This window comes from Carassius gibelio, chromosome B3, assembly GCF_023724105.1.
Source record: "Carassius gibelio isolate Cgi1373 ecotype wild population from Czech Republic chromosome B3, carGib1.2-hapl.c, whole genome shotgun sequence".
In the NCBI taxonomy this organism is placed as follows: Eukaryota; Metazoa; Chordata; class Actinopteri; order Cypriniformes; family Cyprinidae; genus Carassius; species Carassius gibelio.
In genome coordinates, this window is record NC_068398.1 from 4,377,013 (window position 1) to 4,398,371 (window position 21,359).

The following is a 21,359-nucleotide window of genomic DNA, read 5'->3' on the forward strand; positions in this document are numbered from 1 at the left end:
CAAAAAGTGATTGCACTTTAGGGCTGTGTGATTAATCTAATTTTACTTTAAATTTTGAATTTAGCTTTGAGGTAAACTGATGTGTGAGTATACTGGATCTACACATTCATTCTTAAAGTGACAGCAGCCTAATAACCCTGTAGCCATTCGTATCATTAAAGCTAATAAAACAAGAAAAGATAAAAAGAAAGTCCAGTTCATATGCTAGAATGGTATTGATCACTGAGCTGTAATCTCACTAATACACATTTAACCATTCAAAGTGTATCTATTGCTATTTTAAGTATGAAGGTCCCTCCCGTTCCATGCTTGCTGGAGTAAATGGAAGGATCAGTATTGTTGTCAGTGAAACTGGCCTTCAGTCATTAAACAAATATACTGTATTTATGTTGTTTCTACATTAATTTGAAGATTAGATGTGAAATTATTACAATATAAAAGTATTTGAAAAAACATTATGTTACGAGGGATGAATCTCAAATTAAAATCAGAAAATATCATGCAATTGATTAGGTGTTTTTTTTAGCCAATTGACAGCACTAATTTATTTATTTGTGGGGTTGAATACCCACATCTTTGTTTTCACTTCTAGCAGTGATTGTTTATCATATTTTCATCAAAGTCAATTTCTGAAATTTAATCGCACACCAAATAGAAACAGAATATCGTTCTATTGATACGCATTGTAATTTTTTTTAATTGCATATCTGTCACATGTTTTTTGTTGTGCAATAGTTTTGCCCCTCTCAAAAGTAACAAAACCGCTTTAAGCTAATGTAAAGACTTGCTTGATGATATTTGTCATTTGTTATTTACTTTTATTCATGGAGTAAACTGAATTTCATAACCTGATAAAATAAAAATATTTATTACTCACATTTTTGGGGTGTGGAAACCTACAATTACGCTAAATATAACAAAAACAGGTTATTATTATTATTTTTTATATGAACAATAAAATAAATATAAAGGACATTCTGCCACTCTATTTTGTTATATTTTTAAATAAAAATACTTTATTTAAATTAGGGTATCAGTAACACTTAATTCTTACCGCTGAAGTTGGTGCAGCGGGACCTTCTTTTGATCCATAAAAAACCTCTCACTTAACATCATATTCTCTTAAGTTTGGCATTTTAAATCTCTCCGAAATCAAATTTACTCTCTTGGTTAGTGGTTCTCATGCCATCAGCTAAGCTTGGGGCAAGATAATGCCTAAGTCCCTTAGGGCCCTTATTAGTGCTACACGGGCTCGCAGAGCGGCATGTGATTGTTGCTCGTAGTGCGGCGTGATTGGATTCGTTCCAATACATAATGTGAGTGAACGTTCGAAATGGAATGCTGCTGTTTTTTTTCAATAACATATTTGACGAATAATTCGCTCGGATTTCTCATCTAATCCTCACTCATGAATACGAATTTGAGGCGTTATTAGAGTCTATTTAATCCATTTTCATTTATTTGTGCAGATCGTCTTTAAAACAAATCAGCGCACGTAGACGCACAAATCAGATTCCCTTCTCTCGCCGCGCCTCTCTCCAGTCCAGCGGGTCGCGCCATTACACACACGTTTGTTTGAGAAACAACTCTAAAACCTCAGAGGAAGAAGGTTAGTTTCACCGCGCTATCTGTTTGACTTAATGCTGGTTTAATACAAATAAATGTCCCTTTTAATATAAAAATACAGTTTTTGAATCCGGTCAGCAAATAATATTTTCATCCTCCAGCCGGAATATCTGGAAGAACATCTGAATTGAGATCTGCTGCTGTGAAGATGATGTTTGTTAAAGAGGAGAGTGAAGAGAACTCGAGTGAACCAGAAAAACTGAGAATAAAACACGAAGAACCAGAAACCCGGAGAATAAAACAAGAGGAACCAGAAACCAGCAGATTAAATGATGAGGAACCAGAAACCTGCAGATTAAATGATGAGGAACCAGAAACCTGCAGATTAAATCACGAGGAACCAGAAACCAGGAGAATAAAACAGGAGGAACCAGAAACCTGCAGATTAAATGATGAGGAACCAAAAATGTTGAGAATAAAAGAGGAGGAACCAGAACCACAACCCATGGAGAATAAAACACGAGGAACCAGAAGGTTGGTGTTTATTGTTCATTCATGTTTGATGACTGTTTGTGGGACATTAGTCTTAGAATGCTTTAAACCTCTGGGGTCTGAGGGTGTTTTGGGGCCATGGATAAGTTTTGACATGCCCTGACACTTTTTTTAATCTATTAAAAACATAATGACTAAAGTCTGATTACTCTATATTCGGCACAAATTGTGCAATAATAATATGTGAGCAGCTTTAATGTATTTTTTTTTTCATCAATGTTGTCTTTAAGAAAACAACATCGATGTAATGTTTTTTTGTTTTGTTACAAATTCAAATAATATAGGCCATGACACACACACAAGACTTGTTCACAAGACTTTTGAAAATTGGATGTGGTATGCTAGAGTTTATGCTACAAAAATGATGTGAAATTCATTCTGCCAAAAAAAGAAAAAAGAAAATACTAAGATGTTATGATAAATGTTATTTTGAATAAGGTGTATGATCAAACAGTTGAACAGACTTCCATAGTATTTTTCCAACTATCAAATGTGCGCCAGCTACTGTTTGGTTACCCACATTCTTCAAAATGTTATCTTATGTCTTCAGCACAAGAAAGATATTAGAAGGTTAGTAAACCCCAAAAATAGTGATGGGCGATATGAGCAAAAATGTATATCTCTCTGTCTCTCTCTATAGGTAAAATATATGTATATATATACACACTAAGCAATAAAAAAATATCAAATGTGTCCTCATTCAAATGTACCATATGTTTCCATTGATACTGCGAACCATGCAGCTTCTTGTTTTTAAAGATGTATTATATAAAATAGGACACTGTGCTATGGCTAAAATTAGCACTTCATCCATTTTTGAATTTCTGTACAGAGAGGTCACACAGTGACACATCGATCTACTGGTCCCACTGCTGCACATGATGCGAATTCGCAGGTCAGAGTTCACCAAACTGTTTTGTTCCAATTGATTTTCATCACTTTAATGTTTTCATTTTAGGCCCAATGAAAGTGAAAGAAGAAGAGATCTGAATGAGGTGGAGAAGAAACATCAGCATCAGAAAGATCATAATATCACTGCTGGAGAAAAATCAGTGAGTTGCAGCATTCAAATAACAGATGTCGAAAGACCTTTCAGCTGCTCTCCATGTGGAAACACTTTCAAACAGAAAGGACGCTATATGAAACACATCAGAATTCATAGTGAGGAAAAGTCTTTCAGCTGCGCTCAGTGTGGACACACTTTCACACGTAAAGCAAACCTTAAGAAACACATGCTAATTCATTCTGGAATAAAACCTTACAGCTGCTCTCAGTGTGGAAAGAGTTTCACACAGAAATGGCAACTTAAGGATCATCTGCTAACGCACTCTTCAGAAAAGCCTTTCGTCTGCTCTCACTGTGGAAACACTTTCACACGTAAAACAAATCTGAAGACACACATGTTAATTCATACCGGAATAAAGCCTTACAGCTGCTCTCAGTGTGGAAACACTTTCACACGTAAAACAAATCTGAAGACACACATGTTAATTCATACTGGGATAAAGTCTTACAGGTGCTCTGAGTGTGGAAAGAGCTTTACACAGAAAGGACACCTTAATGATCATGTGGTTAGTCACTCTTCAGAAAAGCATTTCAGTTGCTCTCAGTGTGGAAAGTCTTTCAAACATAAAGTAAGCCTTATGAAACACATCAGAATCCATAGTGGGGAAAAGCCTTTCAGCTGCTCTCAGTGTGGAAACAGTTTCACATGTAATGAAAACCTTAAGAATCACATGTTAATTCATATAAAACCTTTCACCTGTTCTCAGTGTGGAAAGAGTTTCACCTGTAAACGAGGATTTAATCATCACAGGAGGATTCACACTAGAGAGATGCCTTAACAGACAGTTCCTACAAATTGAAACCCCCATGTCTTTCCTCAGGGTCACCACTATGGGGCGCCCGTGTCAGTCCTCTGTGTGGAAGGAGATTTCGTAAAGCTTTAGATGACAGCCCGGAATTTACAGTGCAAGTAAACTGAATTTACAGAATACATTTTTATAATAATAGACTACCTATACATTACATCCATGTATACAAATGCTGCTTGTTAATCCAATACATTAATCGTTAACTGATCAAATTAGAATAATAAATTAGTATTAAAGTGATCATAGGACATTGCTAAAAAGAACATTATTTTATGTATTTGGTGTAATGAAATTTGTGGTTTAAGGTTAAAAAAAACATTATTTTCCACACTGTTCATTGTTTCTCTTCCATGCCTTGCCTTTCTGAAATGTGTCAATTTTTAAAAAGCTCATCGTTCTTTAAAACGAGGTGTGCTCTGATTGACTGACAATACAATGCATTGTGATTGGCTGAATGCCTCAGGTGTGACAGAAATGTTACGCCCCTTGAACATACTGTGATGCCGCGTCCCGGTTATAATGCTTACACGACAAGACAAAACCAATAAAAACCCATTACAAGTGATGCCTTTGTTGCATCCAGTGGGGACATAATTACTGATTATAATGACTTATACTGTTGTGTTGCATTGCATATCACGCTGTATAAACATAAAACCATGTCTGCATTTGTGTTCCGAGAAATGACAACGAAACGACAAACGAGCTACTCTACACTGCTCAAAACTCGCGTTTGAATAGTCAATGGCAAAATCTTAAAATATGAAAACATATTTGCAGTCTGTAAGTCAGAAGCACTAGACTGTCCTTGCAAAGTTTAAATTGATCCACTTTATAGAAACAGCCACCGGCATTGTAGGCTAGGTCTTAGTCCTCCATAAAATGTGCTTGACACATCTGAATATTTGTGTTGAACTGCAACTTAACCACTGATTTCTAGTTGTGTCCAAACATAGTAGTTTTGGTTCACAATCAAACACGGCATCTCCAGAACATGGTGGAGCACCAACAACAAAACTTCGGCGAGAATCAAAGTTAAACCTTCTTTGAGGGACAACTGAGCCACCTAAGAAGAAAGCTTGTCTCGTGTCTGTCCCAGAATCTTCATCTAATGATGGAGAGGACTGTACTGAGAAATGTGTGGAGTGCTACAAGGCAGAGTCCTCTGTTGGGATAGAGGACTGTCCCCTGCAGTGGTGGTCCAAACATGAAGGGGCACACAGTGAGATGGCCTTCCTTGCATGCAGATACTTGGCAACACCTGCCACATACATACCTAACGAAAGATTGTTTTCACTATTAGGGCATGTTGTTCAGAAAACGCAAGGTGGCCTGTCATCTGAACATGTAAATAGGCTTGTCTGTTTGAGCAACTGGCTCAGTTCAAAGAAAGAGAAGTAATGGGAATGTTTTTTTATGTACTTTTTTCCATGTGTTTAATAGACATGAATAGTGCTTGACCGATATATCACCAAGGCTGATATATCGGCCGATATTTGCAATCTTTTAAATATTGGCATCGACCCATTCATTTTCTGTTTGGATGATGTTCATGATGGGACTTTTATTTTAACAGTGTTCAGAACAGTGCTCACAATTCTCCCTCTTGTTTACTGTCGTAGTTAACGGTTCTGTCTAATAATCTGATAGGATGGTTCAACAAAGGAATTAATGTATACACAAAGTATTATATTATTAGTAATAATAGGCAAACATTATAATACATTCTCGTTTGCCATCAGTATTAAGCAAATACACTTTTATATAATTTAAACAAATCTTTGAATGACTAATAAACATTACATTTCAAAAACCTTGCAAATTTAGTCAAATCCAGCTCTGAGATCTTGCGAAGTGTGTACTTTTATCCAGAATGATCATGTGTTCTCTGTCTGAAGGTTAGTCCATGTGAATTGAATGCTTTAAACTTTAAACTTGTGATTTCAAATTATGCTACGCTTTATGCATTTGCATACTGTCATATTCATGTCATTTTCACTGTGTGCTGTATGTAAAATGGGTGTCACCCTGGCTTTGAAAAATATGATTCCCTATGCACACAAACTTCCCAGAATACTGAGTGCTCTGCTGGTAACAGTGTTTACTTCCCTTTTAATTTGATATTTAATATTTATTTATTAGTGAAAAATACTTTGTCATCTAAAGTATGTTTATTTTACATATTTATTTTTTATCCATTGTCAAATGAATTTGTCAAAATTTTTAAATAATAATAATAATAATTTCCAAAATTTCCACATTGGCTGTCAATGTTTAGAACAAGTGCGTTCAGAAGAAATTACCTCCCAGTCATGTGGAAATGTAAATAGTCTTGTGTAAGTAAAGAACAAAGAAAGAGAAGTAAGGCGAACCTGATTTTTCTTTTAGACATTAACAGACATGAATTAAGTTCTTTGTAAATACATGTACCATATTCTAAACATGTCTATGTTCTTTATGCTTTATGTTTATGGTGGTTTCACTATCCATATTTGTCCATGCCATAATTGTCTAATTATAACTGTCAATTTAATGACAGTTAAGATCTTATTTATACATAAATTATATGTGGATGTACCACAAAATGTCATTAAAGATGAATGAAAAATAACCAGCCTTCTTGTTCTTCGTGTTTTATTCTCCGGATTTTTGGTTCCTCCTGTTATATCACAGGTATGGAAATGTTGCCTCTGTCGTGGACATTATATTTTAGTGAATTTCTCTGAGACCTCACATGCCACATTATTGTCTGAATGTCATGTACAAAGCATATTCAGGGCTTTTTAGGTATTACTAAATGTTTTAAGTTTCACCATGACTACACCCTCTCCTACGTCTTGAAAAAAAAAATCACATCCTTAAAATTGTTTGTTATGAAGCAACATCTCAGGAAAATGTTATGGTGGCTTTCAAATTAAAACATGACTTCCTGTCATTTACATACATGTCCATTGTAGAAGACACCAGGACTAAAAGCATTTTCATTATGCGTTTTGAGAGAAATAAATTATAAGCTATATCAATTTTGTCATGAAATATTAGATATTATTAAAATATGGCCAATTATTACTGCCATTATGACGGTTTCTTTTTTCAACATGCTGTCCCAACAGCAACACATTAGTATGCAATTTAGATAGTGTAATGATACACTGTGTTTAATAGGAAAAACAGTTTATGGACATTTTTACACACATACTGCATAAAACAAAATGGTATATTAAATCATTTTGTTATATATTTTATAACAATGGTTGCAGTCACTTCCAGTCCTCACGTCCCTGCTCTGCATATTTTGCATGTCTCTCTGTTAATACATCTGATTCAGATAATCAGCTTGTAAGAATGCATGCATGCAATCCGTGCACTTTGTTCCGATTGACATGCTCCCTACACAGTACTCCCTCAGCAGGGGAAAGCTGTTGAAGTTTACTTCACTTCGGAACATTCCTTCACAGATTTGTGCTGCACAACGTCTTCCGCCTTTTGTTTTGGACTTTTCAGTCTGTGCTCGGGGTAAGACTTCCAATCCCCCACCAGAGGGGTTGCTTGAACTCCTGTCTGTCCCTTCAGCCATACCAGTTTACCTATCTGTAAGACAAGTTTCCCTTAGGGGACAATAAACTGAACTGATTGTTGTGAGAATATGACAAGTGCAGTGCACATCTCTGTCTAGCTCAGCACCAGCCAACGCGCGAAAACAGAGTTTGAATTTGACAGCAATGTGAGGTGGCACGGAAATAAGAATCCCATATGTGGGACAGTACCACCCACCTAAGGTTTAAAAAATGTAAAACATGTTGAAGAAACTGTCTGATCATCCAAAGGCAAAACACAATCTGCTGTGATTGTCTGTGAATGCCTCCTGATTACAGTGGCTACGTAAAAAAACAAATAAAGAACTGTGTAGGAGAGTGGTTATTATGTGCAAAGAGTGAGAAACACTGTGAGAAAAAAAAATCAATTCCGATTTGAAGCTTGTGACATATAAATGTGCACAACTTAGCCACTCTAGTTCTTGGCAACAGGTATGCAAGCTAAAAGTAATATCACAACTTTTATTTTGTTTATAGTATGCATTTTAAGTTTAAGGTAGATGTACTTTCATTTTGAATAATGTGTGTAAGGAAAACAGGTCAATTTAGCTCAAAGGGAATAATTTAAGATTTTAAAGGGGATTTCAACAGAATCACTGTTTCACGGCTGATCACTGCGATTCACTGAAGGAGCCGTTTAACATCAAATCTGCGTTGGATATTAATATCCAAAGTATAGTGAAAACACTATTAAATATAGCTGCAAGCAGCAATTATGGGGCAAGCACTCCAGCGGCAAATTTAGGAGCTAAGCATGGTATGGAGCATTACACGAAGTGCAAAAATGAGCAATTAAACCAATTTTAGGATGATTGTAATTGAAATGGCTGAAAAATCATAAATACAACCAGTAGTAATGAGATTAAAAGGCCTATCACTTTTGACCAACAGGTGGTGCTGTAATCAAATAATTTTGTTGTGTTCTGTGTGAGATGACAATAACACACAAAAAGTTTATTGTCAATATGCTAAAGCATTGCAGAGATACAGCCTGAAGTGTCATTTTGGCATGATGCCTCCATTTCGTTGCGGTGGTATGCGAAAACGGTTTTGTGTTTCGATACAAAATCCATAACTTTTTGCCAGTATGGTCTGAAGATGATCCACGTCAAATTTGGTGAAATTTCTCCTTATTTTTCATGTCTCCTGACCACATATCTCAATTGAATGATAAATGTTTTAAACAATGCGGATGAACTGAATATACGAAGGAAAATTAACCACAGCATTAACAACGACCCTGAAATAAGAGCGCCACAAACAATTTATGAATGATGCAGTGCTAATTGACATTTATTACAGTACAGCAACTATAAAGTATATTTTCTACCTTATTCTGTGCAGAAAATGTAAATAATTGCTAATTAAATGTAGCCTAGTATATAAAACAAAAACTTGGCTTACATACATTTTTACGTATGCCATGTCGCATCATTAAACACGCATTTAACAATGGACAAAAGTTTTTTTTTTTTTTCTAACCTATGGTTCTCTAACAATAATGCTACTGTACTTTGCCCCCTGACTAAGCATTTAAAGAATTTAGTAGAAACATTTAAATAATCCCGTGAATGCGCTTAAAGAATGCAGAATCGAATCTAATTGAATTGTGAATCGAATCGAATTGAATCGTTCTAAATTTGCAAAAATCGTTCTTGAATCGAAAACCTATGAATCGTAATCGAATCGCTGCCTTGCCAAAGATTCACAGCCCTAATGTAAGTAGGTTACAGTTGAGACACAGTGTATCAACTGTACCCGGATTGGTGGCCTATTGTGTCACATGCTGATTAGCTGTACAGTGTTATGATAATAGAATAAAAGTAACATTTATACATATGCTGAGCAAATTCTGTAAAAAATATTGTGACGAGTGGGGCGGGGCCGAGAGACGTGGGAACAGGAACTAAAATCGGCGGACAATCAAATAAGATTTAATAATGACAAAATAAATACAAAACAGCGCATCAGCCCCTCACGGACGACTGACACGCACAAATAAAAACCAAACACAACTAAAATCCAGGCCTGGTCCTCTCTCATCCGTCACTGTCGTGGCTCCGTTTCATATCCCTCCATCTCCTCCGTGGGACTCGAGACCGGTGGGATATAAAACCGGAGCGACGACAGTGACGACAGTGACGGCACTGTACATTCACTCCCCACCTACAATTCTTGCTGGCCTGAGTCTCGAACTCGCAACTTTTGGATTACTAGTCCGATTTTCTAAACAGTAGGCCATGTCTTCCCCTATGCTATGCTATTATTATGAAGACAACATATCATTACCAGTGGTTATTGGCTTTTCCATTTAAAAGCAATCTAAAGCATCAGCAGGCAGTGGTATGCGTATGAGTAAGAGTTTATAAATGCTAAACTCTACTCCGACCTTCTCCCTCCGTCCATTGGATGCACAGGGATGTCCATGGGCAATTTTGTACAGCTAAAGCTAGCTGGAAGCAGATGACACTGGAAACTAGACTCACAGAATTTACTAATTTGTCTTACAGTAAAAATAAGGTGGATATCGGGACTATGAACAGACATTCAGATGTTTATCTGAAAGAGCAAAATACTGTGTGTAAATGTTGGTGTGTATAAACCTGAATTTTTACAGCACTGTAAATTTTGTATCTCGTATCTATGTGTTGTGACTCGATTTCTAGTATTTTGTGAAGCATGCTACTGCTGGCTGTGGAAACTGTGGTTTAACACACACATATCTGAGATCATCTCTCAGTTTGGACAAATGATGCTGTCATACATTCAGATATCAGTTCCTCTTCTTTCTTTAAATGGGTTTCAGTAACTGAAACTCAATTTTTTCCTTCTGTATAAATATTTTCTATAGTTGCTGCAAATGTTTTACAAATTGACTATTGCTGTCATTGCTGCTTTTTATCTAAAGTGTTTATTTTACTGATTTCATGTTCACAAATCTGTTTTAATCTGTGTTAGTGAGCACATCTTTGCCAAGATAATTCATCCACCTCACAGGTGTGGCATATCAAGATGCTGATTAGACAGCATGATTATTGCACAGGTGTGCCTTAGTCTGGCCACAATAAAAGGCCGCTCTAAAATATGCAGTTTTATCACACAGCACAATGCTACAGATGTTGCAAGTTTTGAGGGAGCATGCAATTGGCACGCTGACTGCAGGAATGTCCAACAGAGCTGTTGTCCATGAATTGAATGTTCATTTCTCTACCTTAAGCTGTCTCCAAAGACGTTTCAGATAATTTGGCAGTACATCCAACCGGCCTCACACCCACAGATCATGTGTAACCGCACCAGCAACTTCACCTTCAAGATCGTCTGAGACAGTCACCTAGACAGCTGCTGAAACAATCGGTTTGCATAATCAAATAATTTCTGTACAAACTGTCAGAAACTATCTCAGGGAAGCTCATCTGCATGCTCATTGTTCTCAACTGGGATCTCAATTGGAAAATCTCAAACCGGAAAATGCTCACATTTGATGGCAAATGGCACACTGAGTGTATGGCATTGTGTGGGTGAGCGGTTTGCTGATGTCAACATTTTGGGTTGAGTGGCCAAAGGTGGCAGTGGGGTTATGGTATGGGCAGGTGTATGTCATGGACAACGAACACAGATGCAGTTTATTGATGGCATTTTGAATGCACAGAAATACAGTGATGAGATCCTGAGAACCCATGTTACAAGGATCTGTACACAATTCCTAGAAGCTGAAAACATCTCAGTTCTTGCATGGCCAGCATACTCACTGGACATGTCAACCATTGAGCATGTTTGGGATGCTCTGCCTTCTGTGTGAACGCAAACACGTCCCGGGATTGATTCCGGCATTGAACCCGGGTCGGGGACCTAGTAACATTGCCGTGTTCAATCCCAGGATGAGCGCTGTCTGAACAAAAGCCAGATCTAATGGCGTGTCGTAGTGATGACGCACGTTATTGCACAACTCTTTTACCGGCTGTTTTGAAGGAAGATAAACGTTCGCAACAAAAAAATATGTGCAAACTGTAATGAAGCAGAGATCAGTTAGTTCCTCACTTTCTGCGAGATCGTTTCACCAACGTTCCTAACGTTTTCGATTCGTACATTACACGTCACGCCCTGATGTCACGTGTAGTTACGGGACCTTTACGGGTTGTGTGTGAACGTACGCACATATTCCGGGTAATCACTGGCAGTGTGAAAGTGCAAAATCTAGCGACCCGGGAACAATTGCTGGAACACTTCGCAGTGTGAAAGGGGCTTAAGGCACACCTGTGCAATAATCCTGCTGTCTAATCAGTATCTTGATATGCCACATCTGTGAGGTGGATGGATTATCTCAACATAGGAGAAGTGCTCACTAACACAAATTTAGACAGATTTGTGAACAATATTTGAGAGAAATAGGCCTTTTGTGTACATAGAAAAAGTCTTAGATCTTTGAGTTCAGCTCATGAAAAATGGGGGCAAAGAAAAAGTGTTGCGTTTATAATTTTGTTTAGTGTAGTTAGAGCTCTATGATGGTTCTCCAGGAGCAGGAATGAGGAACCTGGTGTAGCTAAAGTACATTCATTTCTGCATTTTTAGATGTTTTAGAGCAGTGGTTCCCGAACCAGTTCTTGGACAACATTGTACATGCTGAATATCTGCTTTTGACACCTATTGGATTCTCAACTGATGAACTGATGGCTGAAACAGATGTGTTTGATTAGTGAGATATACGATGCTGTCTTATATGATCTTGCCTCTATCCAATAATGATCAAACCTTTTGGAGATATGAGTGAAGACAAATCAAGATCTGCCACAGAGAGGGTCAGATGTAGAAGCATTCCTGCTAAAATGACAGAATTTTTTGGTGGATATGATCCCGCATGCCTTTCAGTTTGTTTCTTCATAAGACAGACACCACAGCTGTCAGTGCTGATTCTGACAACACTGCCCTCTATGAGACAAGATGCATGTTTTTGTTTTTTGACATTAAGTATAAAGTATTGACTGGCATTGAGTTCAGGCTGTATGAGGATGACAAACTCCTCATGATACTCCAAACTCTCACAAAAGTCCCACGCTCCTCATTGAATTCCACAAATTTAAGTGTCAGAAGAGAATCTAATTATCATAATCAAATTATGATAAAAGTGATTATGGAATCATCATTCCATATTAAAGTTTACAGTGATATTTAATATCTATTCCAGAGTCAAGTCTTTCTTGCAATGCTAAGATGGTTGACAGCCGTTCTACACTTTCGTAACTAAAATAGTGTATTAATTATAGCAGCTGTATAGTTTCAGAGCTGTGATCTCATTGTTGGGGTTTAATTCTGATGGCACTTCTGCTTTTTCTTTCTGTGAGCTGCTGTATGCCATTAAACTTCTTTCAGTAAACAATGGAATGAGTTCAGACTCTTTAAGAATTATAATTAAATCAATATTCATCTGAACTACGTTTGATTTAAATTTCTATAAAACGATAATGGAATGTGAGCAGATAACTGTAACTTACCTAAGTCCTAATTTCAAATCTTCTCTTTTATTATGCCCACTAATTTTATTTATTACATTTTCTAAGGGGAAGTCGTGGCCTAGTGGTTAGAGAGTATAACTCCTAACCCTAAGCTTGCGGGTTTGAGTCTCAGGCTGGCAATACCACGACTGAGGTTCCCTTGAGAAAGGCATTGAACCCCAACTGCTCCCTAGGCGCCGCAGCATTAATTATGCCCACTGCTCCGGGTGTGTGTGTGTTCACTGCTGTGTGTGCATTTTGGATGGGTTAAATGCAGAGCACAAATTCTGTGTGTGGGTCACTATACATCAGCTCAGTCTGATTGGCTGCTCACTAGCTGCTTTCATCGGTCCATTTGTGTCTGGATGGGCAGGACTTGCACAGAATTAGATTAGCATCAGACTTTGCCTGTATAGGGCCCTATCATACACCCGAGGCAATGCGACGCACAAGTGTGTTTGCGTGAAATGTGCGTGAATGTGAAGTGACATTCAGCCAAGTATGGTGACCCATGCTCAGAATTCATGCTTTGCATTTAACCCATCCAAAGTGCTCACACAGAGCAGTGAACACACACCTGGAGCAGTGGGCAGCCATTTATGCTGCGGCGCCTGGGGAGCCATTGGAGGTTCGGTGCCTTGCTCAAGGGCACCTAAGTTGTGGTATTGATGGCCCGAGATTCGAACCCACAACACTAGGGGAACCCACGACTTCCCCACGACTTTGCTAGTTTAAGTCCGGCACTGTTCGCATTTTGCCGTCCAGCGCCACATCGTTTAAATGGCAAATATATTTGCGCCCACATGCCAATAAAAATGTATATTAACTGACTCATCGTGTGGAGATTTGGAGGATTCCTGCTTGTGCAATAGATGATCTGCTTCAGTTTAACACTTCCTCACATTACCAGCCCATGAAGGGAAGTCACTAGTTTTTTAAGAAATATTTTAGCAAAGACAAAATATTATATACAATTGCAGAGGGTTTATTAAAAACATTAGTAGCAATCGTACAAAATATAAATGAATTCTAAAAAACAGGAACAAACAGAGAACATAAAAGAAGCCCAAAAGCAGCTCCATCACGCAGAACAGAGATTATTGTACAGTCAGTGTGTACAGTACTGTATTTACTACTGTAATTAAAGCAGTTTATACGCCAAACACAAGAAAATTACTGTGAACACCTCATGCAAATATCCATAAGATGAGTATAAAAAAAATCACCTGGTAAAAAAAAAAAAAACACACCCATTTAGGTACAAATGGATGTTATCAGTATTTCTTCGTGGTGGGACGTTTTGCTTTGTTTTCTGAGAAGAATAAAAATGAACAATCCTCAAAATAAGTTTTGGGTATTTAAATAATGTTGCAGATACTGTGAAACTGAACAACTCACCAGCTCTTCTGTCACAGATGATCTGAAGAAGAATCACAGTAGGAGCAGCAAACACTGCACACTCAACAATAATCACAATCACTGCAGGAAAGATGAGAGAAATAAACAAGATTAAGCACAGACTCAATCTGTGAAACTGGGAATCAAATCAAAGGTATAAAACAACAAAAAATGAAAAGAAGTGTTATACAGTACCTCTGAATAATAAACGAGCAGTCCTTTTGACTTCAGTTTCTGCTGGATCTGTGATCATGTCTGATATGACATAATGAACATATAAAGAAAATTTCACATCACAGAAATGATAAATGAACTTCCACTACAACATGAGTCTATCATCTATTACATCATTATGCAATTACAGATATTTGTGTGTAAAGCGTGACATCTATAAGTCTGCATGAACACTTAAATGTCGAATATTTATGAATTGACCACATCTAAAACATATGGCCATGTATGAAAACATTTTAAATGCGTAAATGTTTATCAATCCTGAACTCATGAATTAGCAGGTTGATCATTTGATTCATCATTTGTAAAGCAGTGAAGTGAGAGACTGCTGATGTGTGAGAGAGATGATGAACCTTGTATATCAGCTGCTGTTGGAGTGTGTCTTGATGTCGTCTCGGAGTTTGAGCTGCTGACTGGAGTCAGTGTCGTTAAATCTGAAGCTCCAGAAGTTGAATGTTCAGGTTCATCATCTGCAGGACAGTAATACCACATTTTCATACTTGATAATTACACAACACACAGTTTATTTCATCATCAGTGTTTACAGTGTCAGTTGTTGGGAAGAGAGGTGTTACTATATATTTTAAGCTTCCTTTATATGAGAGTTAAACCATAAACCGGCTGCACTTTATTTTACAGTACGTGTACTTACTGTGTACTTACAGTGTATTTATCTAAGAAAGTTCTGGTAATACAAGGTAACTACATGGCGTAGGGTTAGGTTTAGGGGTAGGTTCAGGGTTAGTACCTAATTATTACATAGTTATTGTAATTACTATAATAAGTACATAGTATGTACATGGGGAACAGGACTGTAAAATAAAGTGCTACCTTCAAATTGTCCAGTATGAATGATATTATTAATTCTAATGATTCCTGAAACTGACCTTTTACATGTGTCAGACTGTCAGTCTATGTAAGAAACCACAAAAACACCAGCATAACAGACACTTTCTGAAAAGCACAAAATAACCGAACACTAAACACAAACAGGTCTTTCCCTTTACTCGAAAGTGCAACACTTAACACTTAACTTTCATTGAACACTTTATTTCATTAAGTCTACTCAAGAAAGGTTCGTGTCAAGTTTCAATTCCTTCATTATTATAAACACCATCACTTTTAGGTCTGTTAATATTTACGCCAGTTGTGTTCTTTTCTGTCAGACTGGAAGAAGCTTTTGTTCCTCAATGTTCTGCTTCAATGATATTAATAGTCCTTATAGTGTTACTGACTTTATGACATTGTGGTCTAAAACTGTCTTGTGGCATTGTTTTCTCACCTGAACTCTTGCCAGTATATGTGGTTGAGGTTTGGAGCTGATTTCTTTGAGTAACATTGCATCTCCACTCTCTGTTGTCAACTTCATTCAGGATTGTTGTATTCAGAGAGATGATACAGTGACCTGGAGCTGATATCTGATATCTGGAGTCTGAGTTTGTCAGTTTAACACCACCCTGGTTCACCCAGAACAACTCAATTCGCTCAGAACGGATCCAATCGTCACAAGTGACCCCAGCATATGAATTAAACTGACAGGAAAAAGTCACAGAGCGGCCTGCACTGACCTCAGTCTGTGAGGATGAAGAAGAGACTGAAACACAGAATCACAGACTCTTCAATCATCATGGGAGTTTAAATGCAGAAATTCCTCTTTTTAAACTGACTACATAAAATTACCATGAAGAACATGAAGATAAACACGAGCATCAGTTCCCTGTTGTTCATTATTCACATATTGTCTGCAGAAGTAAAGTCCACCATCTCGTTTTGTGACATTGTTGATGTTCAGAGAGCAGTCAGACCCCAGACTCAGTCTCTCATGTTTCTCTATGTCTGTCTTCTTTCTCCCCCCAGCAAACAGTTCAACTGCTGCTGAATCTCTGAATCTTTCATAGTTCCATGTAGTTGATTTACAGTCAGAAAGAGCATTATTACAGGGCAGACGGACATCTTCACCAGAACTGATGAACACAGAAGTCTCATTCACTCCACTGGAACCTGAAACACAAAAACATTATATAACAAAAACAATGATAACAATGAGTAATCATTGTTATATATTAATAAATGAAAACATGAAGCATACCAGCGTAAAAAACAACAGAATATTCAGATCCTACAGAAAATAGATGTCTTTACCTGTGAGAAGTGAAGAGAGAAAGATCAGTCCCAGCAGACACAAGTGACACTTATCAGCCATCTTCTCTTTCTGTCAGTCTTCCTCTTCATTATATTCTCTTAACTCTTTATTTAAATATTCTCAGCTCCTCCTGTGGTTTTTAACTTCCTCTGGTCTGATCGACTGAGTGTTTATTCCTTGCACGAGCTGCATTTGACTGACAGTATGTCACTGCATTTCAGTGTTTCCGTTTTCTATCTGATCTTCACACTGTAACCATTTCTATTTGCTCTGAATCTCACCTGAACCATAAGATTCATCAATGATGCATTGACACACACACAAAAAAAAACTACAGAGCAGCTGAAGCATATAAAGATCATGTGTTTGTTGTTTTTTTTGTGTGTGCAAATTATTACAATTATTGTGATTATGGAATCTTTATAAAGTTTAACAGTGGTGTTTATCATCTATCCAGAGTCGAGACTATCTTACAATGCTAAGATGGTTGACAGACATTGTACACTTTCATAACTAAAATAGTGTATTAATTATAGCAGCGCTAGTGTTTTTAGAGATGAGAGCTTGGAAATGTGAGTTTGACCGCAGAAGAGCAGTGATCATCTCTGAACCCAGATTAGCCTGATGATGTGAAGTGACACATCCTGGGTTGCTGCCTCATATTCATGATCTCAACCCTATTGTCAAAACAATAATTTTCAATTACTTGATAGTCAATATTTTGATCACATATATTATTTAAAAAAACTAAATAAAAAAGTGCAATAATGTAATCAGTATTAATAATGTGTGTTTTATAGTTATATTTAATGGGTCACACTATATGTAGTGTGAGGACCAAACCAGATCTCCAGCTTCTCTTATGAGAACCAGGCTGAAAAAATTATGTGCACCCATTTATAGGTGATAAAAAAGTCGTGTTAGGTTGATTTTTATCATTTTAGGGTGGTTGTGTTCACACACAGTCAACCCTCATTTTATATCCAAACACCATTTAAAAGTATTTCTTAATTTTATTTAAAACATTTTTATTATTATTAATATCTTATTTTTAATTTATTTTTCTGCATAATAGGTGCCCTTAAAGCTGCAATCAGTCATGAAAGGGCCCTCACACCGGGCTCACCATAGGAGAACAGCGAATGTTGGGAAATATGCTCATAAAAAGGTAAATATTTCTGCAAAATTTCCTGGTGGCACTATGATTATAACTGAATATAGGCATGTAGATGTCTTCAGCCCAGGACTCATCAAACATGTGAAGTTTGGGCCAGATCAGACATTGCATGTTAAGTTAGTTTAAAATAAGCCATTTTCTGTTGCCAGCAGGTGGCGCTATAACTATAACTGAATTTGGGCACAGGTGTTTGTTCAGGACATAACACCTATCAAACGTGTGAAGTTTGGGCATCAGTTTGTAGCAGTGAATGAAGAGGTATCATATCAATAACAAGTGCAATATGGAGTACCTCAAGGCTGAGTACTAGGGCCATTACTCTTCATGCTTTACATGTTAACCTTGGGAGATATCATAAGGAAACATGGTGTTAGCTTTCACTGTTACACTGTTATTTTCCAATTTGAGAAACTAATGGAATGCATAGTCGATATAAAAACTGGATGACGAGTAATTTCTTACTGCTAAATTCTGAAAAAAAAACAGAGGTGTTAATGATAGGACCTAAAACTCTTCATGTAATAACCTAGAACGCTGTCTAAGACTTGATGGCTGCTCTGTCAATTCTTCATCATCAGTTAGGAACCTAGGTCTGCTATTTGATAGCAATCTTTCCTTAGAAAGCCACATTTCTAGCATTTGTAAAATTTTCCATCTCAAAAATATATCTAAATTACGGCCTATGCTTTCAATTTCAAATGCAGAAAAGTTAATCCATGCATTTATGACCTCAAGGTTAAATTATTGTAATTCTTTATTGGGTGGTGTTCTGCACGCTCAGTAAACAAACTACAGTTAGTCCAAAATGCAGCACAAGTGTTCTTACTAGAAGCAGGAAGTATGATCTATTTGCCTATTTGGCTCATAAACTCTGGAATAACCTACCAAACATTGTTCGGGAGGCAGACACACTCTTGCATTTTAAATTTAGATTAAAGACCCATCTCTTTAACCTGGCTTATACATAACACACTAATGTGCTTCTAATATCCAAATCCGCTAAAGGATTTTTAGGCTGCATTAATAAGGTAAACTGGAACCGGCAACATCCAATGTACTTGCTACATCTTTAGAAGAATGGCATATACGCTAATATTAGTCTGTCTCTCTCTTATTACGAGGTCACCGTAGCCACCAGATCCAGTCTGTATCCAGATAAGATGCTCACTGCAGTGACCCAGATCCCGGATATGTATCCAGACCAGATGGTGGATCAGCACCCAGAAAGGACCTCTACATCCCTGAAACAAAGTGGAGACCAGGACAACTAGAGCCCCAGATAGAGATACTCTGTAAAGACCTTGTCTCAGACGACCGACGAGACAAGACCACAGGAAACAGATGATTCTTCTGCACAATCTGACTTTCCTGCTGCCTGGAATTGAACTACTGGTTCCGTCTGGTCAGAGGAGAACTGCCCCCCCAACTGAGCCTGATTTCTCCCAAGGATTTTTCTCCATTCTGTCACCGATGGAGTTTCGGTTCCTTGCTGCTGTCGCCTCTGGCTTGCTTAGTTGGGGTCACTTCATTTACAGCAATATCGTTGACTTGATTGCAAATGCTTGCACAGACACTTTTTAAACTGAACAGAGATGGCATCACTGAATTCAATGATGAACTGCCTTTAAATGTAATTTTGCATTATTGACACACTGTTTTCCTAATTAATGTTGTTCATTTGCTTTGACGAAATGTATTTTGTTTAAAGCACTATATAAATAAAGGTGACTTGACTTGACTAATTCTAGCATGTTTAGCACACAATGGCATATTTTACTGTGTTACTAATAGTGCATAACAGTGTAAAACATGACACTTCCTGTTACCAGTAGGTGGTGCTATAACCATAACCAATATGAGCATGTAGATATCTTCAGGCCAGGACTCTAATCAAATGTGAAGTCTGAGGCAGATTGGACATTGTATGCATGAGTTACAGTAATGCTCTGATTCACTGCACTGATAGCATGCTTTACACCCCCCCTTTAAATAAAGCAGCACAAGGCACATGGCAGACAGAGTGCAAACCAGTAAAGTGAACAAACAGTGGCGATAAAAAGATTTTAAGTGCAAAAAAAAAACCTTATTCAGTCTGATTAAAGTGACAAAAGGCTCGAGAGCAGTTATTTTATTTAAACTGACTGATTAGGTTGTAGAATGACATCAGTTCAATGGTGAATGAGGTAGTGAGCAGACCAATGCTGCACAAACTGACTAGTGCATGTCATCGTATGACAGTGGGAGGGGGGAAGGACCTGGGGATGTGTGTGTGTGTGGGGGGGGGGGGGGTCATAGTTCAGTGGTGCCTGGGGCAGAAGAGGGACGGGGGTGCAAGTTCGGGAGCGAGTTCAGCTTCCTGACAGCCTGATGGATGAAGCTGTCCTTCAGTCTGCTGGTCCTGGTCTGGAGACTCTGCAGTCTCCTCCCTGATGGCAGCAGACTGAAGAAGCTGTGTGATAGGTGAGTGGGTTCATCTGCAATGCAGAGCGCTTTGCGAGTGAGACGGGTTCCATAAATGTCCTGGAGGGAGGGGAGAGAGACACCAATGATCTTCTCAGCTGCTCTCACTATGCGTTGCAGAGTCTTTCGGCAGGACGTGTTACAGGCGCCATACCACAGTAATGCAGCTCGTCAGGATGCTCTCGATGGTGCCTTGGTAGAAGGTATAAATGATGGGGGGCGGCGCTCTAGCTCTTCTCAGTTTGTGGAGGAAGTAGAGACACTGCTGTGATGCTGCGGTGTTGTTCGATAACATATGGCAGTATATTCCCTCGGCAAATAGAACTGCCGGCACTTAATAATCATAAACTCCAGCAGTGGTGAGCAGTGTTTGCAGATCACAACAGCAAAGATGTAAACACAAAGCCCACCGCCGCATTTTTGCATTTTTGCAAAGTTTTTGTCATTACTTTTAGTCAAACTGCAATTAGCAACATTTATTTTGGTAGCCATTTTATTGTTAGTTTTCAAACAAAAATAGTACTTAATTATTCTCTATTTAGACCCAATCATTTAAGCTTATGAGACATTTTAATCAAGTATTGAATTTGGAAAACTGGAATAAATGTATGAAGGTAAAATGACATCATAAAGATTTGCATATGCAGGTTAGGAGTTGTGGAAGTGTATATAAAAGTGTAAACGTAAATTAAATTTGCACACGCAAGATAAGCTATAAGGTATAAATCGCGTTTCATGCATAAGAAAAAAATTATTTGCAGCATTTTGCTGTTACTCATAAGTGTAATTTAAGTATTGTGAAACTGCAGCTTCATGCTAAAGCAAAACAAATATGATCTGCATTCTTCTGACTTCCATTTTTCTGCACTT

General features: G+C 37.7%; 3 protein-coding genes across 4 annotated transcripts in view; 1 reads left to right on the forward strand and 2 right to left on the reverse strand.

The window, feature by feature from the left end:
- LOC127952595 (contactin-3-like) overlaps positions 1 to 21,359 on the reverse strand; it is a 271,167-nt gene that overhangs the window by 188,522 nt on the left and 61,286 nt on the right. The window lies entirely within an intron of this gene.
- On the forward strand, positions 1,608 to 6,582 carry LOC127952575 (zinc finger protein OZF-like). 2 transcript variants are annotated; one of them, XR_008152979.1, is made up of 3 exons: positions 1,608 to 2,100; positions 3,077 to 4,931; positions 5,643 to 6,582. XR_008152979.1 is itself a non-coding variant. In XM_052551207.1 (2 exons), the coding sequence occupies exons 1-2, from the start codon at positions 1,775 to 1,777 to the stop codon at positions 3,960 to 3,962; spliced, it is 1,212 nt and encodes a 403-aa protein (XP_052407167.1). In that variant the 5' UTR covers positions 1,608 to 1,774; the 3' UTR covers positions 3,963 to 6,582. The 2 variants fall into 2 exon arrangements, 1 of the variants encoding a protein (XP_052407167.1); XM_052551207.1 differs by having other exon boundaries at positions 3,077 to 6,582.
- Positions 14,066 to 16,939, reverse strand: LOC127952596 (uncharacterized). Its single transcript, XM_052551236.1, has 7 exons — positions 16,852 to 16,939; positions 16,390 to 16,710; positions 15,992 to 16,303; positions 15,063 to 15,179; positions 14,671 to 14,730; positions 14,476 to 14,556; positions 14,066 to 14,389 (listed from the first exon to the last, which is right to left on the reverse strand). The coding sequence occupies exons 1-7, from the start codon at positions 16,910 to 16,912 to the stop codon at positions 14,352 to 14,354; spliced, it is 990 nt and encodes a 329-aa protein (XP_052407196.1). The 5' UTR covers positions 16,913 to 16,939; the 3' UTR covers positions 14,066 to 14,351.

Bases quoted from the DNA above. Each gene is read 5' to 3' on its own strand.
- LOC127952575 (XM_052551207.1), top strand. From the start codon at position 1,775: ATGATGTTTGTTAAAGAGGAGAGTGAAGAGAACTCGAGTGAACCAGAA. The intron at 2,101-3,076 runs GTTGGTGTTTAT...TTTTCATTTTAG, and splicing joins AAAACACGAGGAACCAGAAG to GCCCAATGAAAGTGAAAGAA.
- LOC127952596 (XM_052551236.1), bottom strand. From the start codon at position 16,912: ATGGCTGATAAGTGTCACTTGTGTCTGCTGGGACTGATCTTTCTCTCT. The intron at 16,304-16,389 runs GTAATTTTATGT...TCTGTGTTTCAG, and splicing joins TTATCTTCATGTTCTTCATG to TCTCTTCTTCATCCTCACAG. The intron at 14,731-15,062 runs GTTCATCATCTC...ATGTCATATCAG, and splicing joins AACAGCAGCTGATATACAAG to ACATGATCACAGATCCAGCA.